The sequence below is a fragment of the Apostichopus japonicus genome, chromosome 11 (assembly GCF_037975245.1).
Source record: "Apostichopus japonicus isolate 1M-3 chromosome 11, ASM3797524v1, whole genome shotgun sequence".
NCBI classification, from domain to species: Eukaryota; Metazoa; Echinodermata; class Holothuroidea; order Aspidochirotida; family Stichopodidae; genus Apostichopus; species Apostichopus japonicus.
This window is the reverse complement of record NC_092571.1, coordinates 16,534,221-16,544,935: the sequence shown is the minus strand read 5'-3', so window position 1 is coordinate 16,544,935 and position 10,715 is coordinate 16,534,221. Positions and strand designations below refer to the sequence as shown.

The window sequence follows — 10,715 nt, the reverse complement described above, 5'->3', positions numbered from 1 at the left end:
TAAAAGGCTCTGCTGGTGGGGGCTTGAACTCATGACAGTGTGTTTGTCCAAATCTCTCAGTCCAGAGCACTAACCACTGCACCACAGTAGCTGTTAAGAAATAATGCTCGTTTCTAATATATCAACCTCAGAATGGAAGGAGGAAAAGAGCAGAAAATTAAAAGGCATGTCTCTGGCATGGGCTCGAACTCATGACAAAGTGTTTGCCCAACTCTCTCAGTCCAGAGCACTAACCACTGCGCCACAGTAGCTGATAAGAAATAATGCTCGTTTCTAATATATCAACCTCAGAATGGAAGGAGGAAAAGAGCAGAAAATTAAAATGCATGTCTCTGGCATGGGCTTGAACTCATGACAAAGTGTTTGCCCAACTCTCTCAGTCCAGAGCACTAACCACTGCGCCACAGTAACTGATAAGAAATAATGCTCGTTTCTAATATTTCAACCTCAGAATGGAAGGAGGAAAAGAGCAGAAAATTAAAAGGCATGTCTCTGGCATGGGCTTGAACTCATGACAATGTGTTTGCCCAACTCTCTCAGTCCAGAGCACTAACCACTGCGCCACAGTAACTGTAACGAAATACTGCTCGTTTCTAATATATCAACCTCAGAATGGAAGGAGGAAAAGAGCAGAAAATTAAAATGCATGTCTCTGGCATGGGCTTGAACTCATGACAATGTGTTTGCCCAACTCTCTCAGTCCAGAGCACTAACCACTGTGCCACAGTAACTGTTAAGAAATAATGCTCGTTTCTAATATATCAACCTCAGAATGGAAGGAGGAAAAGAGCAGAAAATTAAAATACATGTCTCTGGCATGGGCTTGAACTCATGACAAAGTGTTTGCCCAACTCTCTCAGTCCAGAGCACTAACCACTGCGCCACAGTAGCTGTTAAGAAATAATGCTCGTTTCTAATATATCAACCTCAGAATGGAAGGAGGAAAAGAGCAGAAAATTAAAAGGCATGTCTCTGGCATGGGCTTGAACTCATGACAATGTGTTTGCCCAACTCTCTCAGTCCAGAGCACTAACCACTGCGCCACAGTAACTGATAAGAAATAATGCTCGTTTCTAATATTTCAACCTCAGAATGGAAGGAGGAAAAGAGCAGAAAATTAAAAGGCATGTCTCTGGCATGGGCTTGAACTCATGACAATGTGTTTGCCCAACTCTCTCAGTCCAGAGCACTAACCACTGCGCCACAGTAACTGATAAGAAATAATGCTCGTTTCTAATATTTCAACCTCAGAATGGAAGGAGGAAAAGAGCAGAAAATTAAAATACATGTCTCTGGCATGGGCTTGAACTCATGACAATGTGTTTGCCCAACTCTCTCAGTCCAGAGCACTAACCACTGCGCCACAGTAACTGATAAGAAATAATGCTCGTTTCTAATATTTCAACCTCAGAATGGAAGGAGGAAAAGAGCAGAAAATTAAAAGGCATGTCTCTGGCATGGGCTTGAACTCATGACAAAGTGTTTGCCCAACTCTCTCAGTCCAGAGCACTAACCACTGTGCCACAGTAACTGATAAGAAATAATGCTCGTTTCTAATATTTCAACCTCAGAATGGAAGGAGGAAAAGAGCAGAAAATTAAAAGGCATGTCTCTGGCATGGGCTTGAACTCATGACAATGTGTTTGCCCAACTCTCTCAGTCCAGAGCACTAACCACTGTGCCACAGTAACTGTTAAGAAATAATGCTCGTTTCTAATATTTCAACCTCAGAATGGAAGGAGGAAAAAAGCAGAAAATTAAAATGCATGTCTCTGGCATGGGCTTGAACTCATGACAAAGTGTTTGCCCAACTCTCTCAGTCCAGAGCACTAACCACTGCGCCACAGTAACTGATAAGAAATAATGCTCGTTTCTAATACATCAACCTCAGAATTATAGGGACACAAAAGATTTGAAAACCTTTGTTCGTCGTAAAAGTTTTTCGGGTTTCTATTGATCCTCGAAAGTTGAAAATTGAGCGAAAAAGAGAGCAATAGAGGGCGCTCGACGCATCTGGCCAGTGATACGTGATTTCAAAGCAGTCAAATCAAACCTTTGTTATTCATAAATGTTTTCCGGTTTTGTGTTGTTCCTCGGAAGTTGCATGCTAAGCGATAGTGTTCAAAGCTTTAATCGTAAGTTTTTCTTCAAAAATGGAACGGAGGGTGATGTTCAAGGAGTGAATGGAAGGCGGAAAAGAGCAGAAAAATCAAAATTATATCTTTGGTGGAGATTGGAAGCAGGAAAGGCAGAATATTAAGATTTCACCTTCTGGGGTTTGAACCTTAGACAAGGTGTTTACTATTACAGTTAAACAGCACTTAAAGGGTGTGAAGACTCGCGCAAAAAGAAACGTCTAATGCCGGTAATCTGACCTAGTTCGAATGAGATGAAACAGAAGTGTTACACACCACCATCGATCCCAGAAAATGCACACACAGCTTGCTTCCGTAGGTAATTAGACACTGTTGTACCTCAATACAAACAGCTGCGGTCAATACCCACAGCACAGTGTACTAACGATACAGCGATGGACATCGCAGGTCCAGCTAAAGATACTGTCTGCATTTTGTAGCGACAGGAGAAAAACTTCACTTGCAAGCAACGGAACGTTAACTTTTTCAGTGCGTGGCACGCGGTTTGGGGCGAATTTTCAATGCCTTTAAGTGTTTTGGTATTCTGACTGGTATTCTTCACGTTGTTGTGTTAACGAACCCTATTCCTGCCTAAAATTGCTCGCATGCCTAGCTAGGTTTGTTTAAAGTTGTCCCATAATCATAAACGTGACGAAAGTCGAACGTTACTTTTAAGGCCTAGCTATGCTGAAACTAGTGGAAGAGACTACTCAAATTGAGATCAACAGCCGATCCAGACAACAGCTCGTGAACTCACTGCCAAACTAAGACCGTTTTACACAATTATTTCGCACTGGTCATAGTAAAATATCTAACTAGACGAACTGTTAAGTTTCACAAACGCTGCCTGGTCACATCGAAACTACATCCAACAAGAAATAAATACGACGGAAAACGTCCAATAGAACCGCTGTACTACAAAGAGTACGTACACTTTTTGCACGCAATGTAAGCCTTCGAGCGGCACGTTGAATAAATGCAATTTTTTTCGAATTTTAAGTTTTAGATTCTACGGATGCCCATAAGCTAATTTCCAATTGCCAATAGACTCCTATTTGTATGAGGCGTAACGCACATGTTATCTGATAGGCTGGTCGGTGGGAGATACGGTAGCTTATAAAAGAAAGTTTCCACAATTTGGCGTCTAGTTACCCCAAATGGACTTGGACCTCCACCAAAAACAATAGAGATCTTGAACTCAATGTGGTACCCCTTTAAACGAAATACGAGATTGATCCAAGCTGTCCTTCTTGTGATATCATGTTTACAAAGTCTACACAATTTGACCCCTGGTGACCCCAAATGACCTTTGACCTCTACAAAAAAACTATGCTTTTGCTCCTAAATGTGGTCTATCTACTCACGAAATATGAGATTGATCCAAGCCACTTCCTTGAGATATCGTGTTTACAAGGTTATCACTATTTGGCCCCTGGTGGCTCTAAATGACCTCTGACCTCCCCACAAAACAATAGGTTTGTTCTACTCAATGTGGTACTCATATACACCAAATATTAGGTTGGTCCAAGCTTCCCTTCTTGAGATATCGTGTTTACAAGCGCGGCGTCACACACACACGCATACAGAACACTCTCCGCCTGCATGAATGCATAGGTTACAATTATCATCGAAACCAAAAATGAAAAACAATTTTTTTTTTCTTCTTAATTTATTTCAGACTCCCCTAAAAAGACAGCATTTCTACAAATGTGAATTATTTCTATCAATATCTACAATAACTATTATTATTATTTTTTTGGTACTTTTTTTTTCCATTAAATTTTTACAAAAACAGTGAGAAAGATCGGCACTATCCTCCCAGTCAGGCACTACTTTGGTAAATAACTGATTATTAAAAAACATCAGAAAGTGTTATAACATTATTTTAAAAACCATTCTGGTTTCTATAAAACGATACAAAGTTTACATGTTTTCTTGGAGAAGGTTGTACAAAAAAGGAAAAAATTTGGCCAATTGTTACCTGATGTTGCAAATGATACCTAAATTTCAGCATCACTATAAAACCCATCAAATAAAATAAATGAGTTGCTGATAGACCATTTCATTTTCTCCATGTTTTAATAGCTTAGGCTAGTTTTACTAACATGTACAAAAAGTAGCTTAGGCTAGTATTACTAACATGTACAATAAGTTTGGAGGAATGATTACATACTCTTGCACAAATTATTTCAGGTTGAAAGCCAATTACAAGAAAAGGTATATTAAAAAAACAAATTCACATCGGAAGGAAATTTCCATTGGAAGACAGAAGACTTACAATTTTTTATTAAAAAGTAGTGTAAGCATGCAAAGGTTTTTGTTTTTGTTTTTTGGGCTTTTGCTTTCCTTAGTTTTACTGTTGTGATGTTTACTATTTTCCAAGATATTATTTTTCTACAATCTTAAAAAGTATCTTTTGGCAAACTTGGATTATTCCCAGAGAGGAACCACTTTAGACAGGAAGTGGTCTCTCTAGTTGCTCTGGACTAGTTCAGCGGTTTTTGGTGATAAAATAAAATTATAAAGAAAATTGTTGCGTTATCTGCAAATCCTTTATGAGACAATTTTTTAAGAAAGAGGACATAACGTTGCTGACCATTCTTCATTAAAATTCTCAATTACATGAAGTTTTTTTTTCAAATTTTATAAAAATAAATTCTCTGTGGAACAGGAACCGATACAGAATGACTTATTAGTTATTACAATAAAAATATTAATGGAGCACATGTTTGATTTTCTGTTTGAAAATCCCTTCCTTAGCTATTCTAACTCAAATGTCTGATCTTTGCAGAGGGAAAAAAAGAGCCCACCAAAATCATTGAACCAAAACCCTTAAAAGAAAATAAATATGGAAGTTGCGAAATTCACTAAAAAGGTTAAAAAAAACATATTAAAAATAAAATTTGCACGCAGCTATAACATACAAAGTCAAACTTAATTGAACTGTCAGTACGACTTAGCGTTTTTATCGGTGGGTTTCTCGCAGGTGGTTCGATGCGAGGACAAGCCAAAACTCGACCTCAGTCAAAGGCACATGAATTTATCATCATAATAATAATTAAAAAGAAAAAAAAGAAAAAATAGTAAGAGAAATAAATATACTGTACAGCAGGGAAAAAAGAGACAAAAAAGAAGCAAAAAAATGTCAGAATTTTTTTCTTTCGAAAAAAAAAACACTTTTTAAGGATTTGTCTTTCCCGAATTATTTTTGTTGGTCCAAGTATTAAATGAACCGAAATTAATTGTGGAAGAAAGAAAAAAATCAAGAAAAGAAATACATTTACAATATGTGCACATTCCCTTTTGTGGTTGATGTATTGCCATAGTTTGTCAGAGGTACTTTCTACCGATTCAACGGGTTGAGTTAATGGCTCTATGTAATAGAGGGCAGCAAACTTGAACTTTGTTATCTACTCGTTTAGAACATTTCTGTTTTTGTTAAACTCTTACTGAGAGACATATTGTTGTCTGATAAGGCAAGTAATAGGTATGATTGTTTTGGTCTTCGGTACTCACAGACAAAAGCGTTTTATAATTATTCTACACTTTTGATGGGGGGGGGGTAGGTGGGTAGATGGGGGTGATGGGGAGGGTTATACTGTGTGATGCTACACTGGATGTAGTGGGCTTTTAATTCCTAATCTTTCAAACTGGTCTGATGCACCATAATGGAATGGTTGGAACATAAATGGAACATAGCCTAGCTCTACAAGGAAGGGCTTATATACCGCAAACCCCTTAACCACCTCCCTTCCTCTTCTCGTACACAACAAAAACTTGTGTAAGCCAAAATATTTTCTTATCCAGAAAATAATATCTTCCCCAGTCCTTGGTGCTTGTCACTGAAAAAGTAGTTTTCCAACTATAAAATAATATCCAATTTTCTTGCAAAAAAACTGTGATTTTTAAATTGATCACTCTTATGACATGTCTCTGACTACTATCCAAGTTTTAAGGGATGACATGAATTATTATTATTATCTGGGGGCAGGGGAAGGGAGGAAGGAGGGGGGGTCCGAACAGTTTTCTGGAATATCCGAGAACAATTCAAATTATAATCAGGAAATGTCAGAGTTATTCCAAAGAGTTACTTTCCTCTTTTATGTTTATGTTGACTGACATTTCTGTGACCTATTTTTGGCAATCTGTAGCATCTTTTCTGTTTTACAATGACTTCTATTTAAATTTCCAGCTACAAGATGAATAAGTTTTAAATGTGACTTTCAGCCACAAATTGTAGACAGTGGTTTGATCACATATGAACAGCTGGAGGCTAAGTCCTATTAAAATTTGTGTCGTTGTCAAATGGAAGCTACGGACTACAGTTATCCTTTTTACGATGAGTACCACCAATTACAGAATCAGGCATTTATACATTTAAAGGCTACGTTAATATTGCTTTGGCCTTGTGAATGTTCTCCATGCTTCTATGATTCTTATGCAAGCCAGCAGGATCCCATCTGGTCTGTCCTTCTGTCATGACCATGTAAGAGTAAGCTTGCAACTTTGCTCTCCTCTCCATCAGGTCTCTCTCGCCGTCGTCGTCGCTGTCATCGAGGGCTTCGTCTTTACTCTCTCTGGTCGCCACTCCTGAACCCTCTTTCTCCTCTGGTTGGGATGTCTCCTTTCTGGTAACCTCTTCTCCCGCCGGGGGACTACTACAGATGCTGTGCGAACCTAGCGGTGATCTTCCTCTTGCAATTTTCAGCTTTATTTTGAGAGGTTGGGCTGGCTCTGGTGATCTTACCGGGCTCATCTTCACGTTGGTCTCCTCTTTGAAGTGTCTCTTTACATCCTTCTCTTCCTCTTCGGTGTGGTCTGTGTCCCCGTCAGGGATGCCGTCTTTCTGCTCGACTTTCTTGACACTGGTCGTCGTGACTTCCCCGTTCTGTTCGTTGTCGTGTTTCTTCAGGTGGCGGTCCAGGTTGGTCTGCTGCCCGAAGCAACGATCGCAGAGCGGGCACTTGAAGGGTTTCTCCTTGTTGTGAATGTTACGGACGTGGCGTTGGAGATTGGAGGATATACTGAAAGAACGATCGCAATATTTGCACGAGTACGGCTGCTCCCCGGTGTGCGTTCTGAGATGCCGAGTCAAGTTTGCCGATCTGGGAAAGAGCTTGCCACAGAATTTGCAGGTGTAACGATCCTTGCCTCCTCTGATCATCATATCCTTACTGGAGGTAGGGTATATGACGCTCCCAGTGAAGGGAAGCTGGTGGCGCCCTTGGATGTTGTACTTGAGGAATGCCGCTTGCGAGGAACTGAGTAAATTCGGTGGAGGGAATGGCGTCATTCCTGGAAGACAGTTTGTTAACGCCGAACGAGAATAGTGCTCGGCCAGTTGTTGCTGCTGCTGTTCTAACCTGACCTTGTACATTGGGTCAAAGGTCGATGGAAGCTGTGGCGGATACGGAAACTTCAACAGTCTGTTGGTCCTATTCTCTGCCAGGTCTGACAGATGCAGGAAGTGGTCTTTGGTGTACCCAGCTGTGAGAGGTGACATGGGTGAGAGCAACCCAAGTGGTGGCGATGTCCTTTGCATGGTGAGGTCCAGTGGTTGTTCCTCTGGTTTCCTCCCGGGGGATTTACTATCCCTGCTTTTGATGGAAGCTGTAGGCGATGGCTGCAGAGGTGAGAAGGCTGATGGGCCTCTGTCTTGGCTTAAAGAGGTACGGGGAGAACCGATGGGGTTAGAATCTGACCCGACGGGTGATGGTGCACCATTCTGGAAGAAGCGAGGGAAAGACCCTGAAAGACGTTCTTTGACAGGTGTGTCATCACTCCTATGAGGACTTGATCCAGCCTCCTCTCTGTCTGACGTGGAGGTGGGACTTAATGCCTCCATCCTCTTTCTTTTGACCTCTGGTTCATATTCATCCTCCTGGACACCTCCCTCAGTTGTCTCCTCTTTGGAATCTTCGCCACCCTCGTCTCGCTCCTTCACTGGACGGGAAGAGTCTTTCTCTGCATCTGAACTAGGTAGTTCCTTCATCCAATCTGGTGGAGAAAATGACCTTATCAACTTTTCATGCCCTTCTCCAAGAGTTGAGATGGATCCACCACCAGCATTGAGAGATTGGTAGAGCGGTGCGTGGGTGGTGGACAACGGTGGATATCCTATCAGATAAGGATTTGGTAGAATGGTCTTACCGAACGACTGAGCTAAAAGTGCCTGTTGGATGTTAGCACTCCACATCTGAGCTATACTGGCCTGATACAAGGCAGACGGTGGGAGACCGATCAACGATGGGCTGTACGGTAAGATGTTCGGTGGGTGGATCGGTTGAGGCATTGTGGGAGACGAGGGTGACAGATGCTTGTTGACTAAATGACCTGCACTGTGGCAGAACCTCCTGTGTTTGTTCAGCGAAGTCACCGTGGTGAACAGCTGGCCGCAGGTCGAGCATTTCAACTGAGTCCTGCAGTCTGCGTGCATCCGCTTGTGGCGACAGAGGTTGGAGAACTGGGTGTACGACTTGAGACAGACTTCGCAGATGAAGGGCTTGATGCTGCTGTGGATGTGCGTGTGCTGCTTGAGCCCGCTGGCCGTGGCGAAGGTCTTGTTACACTCCGGGCAGGTATGAGAACGGGCTCCCGCGTGCTGGGTGCGCAGGTGCCGTTGCAAGTTGCTGGGATCGGTAAAAGTCTTGTCGCAGTTATCGCAGAGAAACAGCTCGTTGTCCCTGAGGTGGGTATCCTGGTGTTTCATGAGTTCAGATTTCCAAGTGAAGGTCGAGGGACAACACGGACATTGGAACGGCTCTCTGTCTTCGTACTCGTCGCCCCTGTCATCGCCAGCAGCTCTCGAGGGATCCTTCTCGTCCCTCCCCTCCGAGTTATCCTTCCCGTCTCTCCCCTCTGAGTTATAGTCAGCCTCACGATGTCGCTCTGTTGTTGTTTCTTCTGCAAAGGAGTAAAAGGAAAGAAGAAACCTTTAATTCATCATCATATTATTAGAAGGATTGGTCAGAACCTACACAAACGTTCAACATTTTTGTCATTTGCAAAATGGTCATCGGTTAAAATGGCTTCACATTTTAGCTCGCCGAAAGTCGCTACCGAGCAGTATAGTTGGAGGAATACGTTCCGGGGGTTCTTACGTACACTCCAAGCTTTTCGCAAACATTTGAGGCGTGATCGATTATAGCCAATGAAATGTCTCAGCGAGGGAATCAAAAATGCAATTTGAGGATGACAGTTCATGGATGAGTGGCCATTGGTTCGTTTAGCGAAAGAAACCTCGATAGACCTAGTATCAAACTGGCCGGTTCCGTATTGAAGTGGCCAAAATGTTGAATTTTGGCTTTGTAAAGAACACAGACTTTATGTAAGGCTAAATTGACTGCGCTTCAAGTACTCTTAGGAGATATTAACACAGGGGGGGGGGGAGGGGAACATGTTACTACACAATCCCTGAAATCTCCCACACCAAAAAAACTAAATTTGCTTTATTTTATCTTGTGATATGGGTTTACTGAATATTTTTATAACCTTCCACATTGTTACATATTGACAAACTGTCTCCACCAAGTTTTGCAGTATGAGTCCTATCTGCGTCTGTTATTTTGATGATACCTACGCAAATATCTCAGATCGTCTGGAGGCTATCACCCAGGTAGAGCGGAGAGAGAAACAGATGGCCAATTGGCAAACAAAGAATTCGCACTTAGAACCACTTCAAATTGAGGCTATTGTCTATTGTAACCACCAAAAAACAATATAAGTTTAACAACCCTCTACATGATACTACTGGTATATTATATCAAGGTACAGTATAGACCTATTCATTGATTAATTACACCTGAGATGATTTCTTTCTGCAGCTGGCTGTATGATAATCTCCTTTCTTTTTCTATATCTCTCTTTCTTTCTCTCTTTGAAGTGGAAAGTATATTCTTAACTTTCATTTTTCTTTTTTGACAAATTGAGATCTTAAAAAGCCAGACCTACTCGGTCATTAAAATATTATTTGATTGAATCATGAATATGAAATTTTGTAAACTATATTGCCCTTAAAAGAACAAGAAAAAACCCATTTCGCATCATTTTTGTTCTTCTTTAAATAACAAATGAAATGTGAGCCATGCGTTATTCCCACAATCAATCTTTAATGCACAAAGAAGGTTGGGCAAGGTCATATATATATATTTTTATATCGGAACATCGGAAGTAGACAAAAAGAGTTAAATAAATCAAAACGTAACATTTCCTGATGGGCCTGGTATTGTTCATGTTCTTTGAAATAACTACTGCGGAGAAATTGACATCTTTCAGTTTGCTACGTTCTGATCAAACAGTTATTTAAAGTAAAGATGTACTACACGAAATGCGATTTCATAGTTCAAGAGATCTTCATTTGAAAAATTTGTGTGTCTACAAATGTGCATAAAATGAGGTCAAACAATACTTGATGGAAATTATACTATACAAACCCATCCCCCTTCCCCACCACCACCAGCCCCTCCCAACACTTTCGTGATTACTAATAATCGCACAATTTGTAAACAAAGAAAATGCTGAAAATTTGTGCAGACTACTGTTTAGAAGCACTTGGAAATAATAAATAATAATAACGACTTT

General features: G+C 41.0%; 1 protein-coding gene across 4 annotated transcripts in view; it reads right to left on the bottom strand.

Moving 5' to 3' along the window:
- Positions 1-4,486: 4,486 nt before the first annotated feature.
- LOC139975927 (histone-lysine N-methyltransferase MECOM-like) overlaps positions 4,487-10,715 on the bottom strand; it is a 103,594-nt gene continuing 97,365 nt past the window's right edge. For all 4 annotated transcript variants that reach the window (XM_071984219.1, XM_071984220.1, XM_071984221.1 and 1 more), the window contains one exon: positions 4,487-9,038. In XM_071984219.1, coding sequence (XP_071840320.1) covers positions 6,520-9,038 — 2,519 coding nt within the window. In that variant the 3' untranslated portion in view covers positions 4,487-6,519. The remainder of the gene's footprint in view (positions 9,039-10,715) is intronic.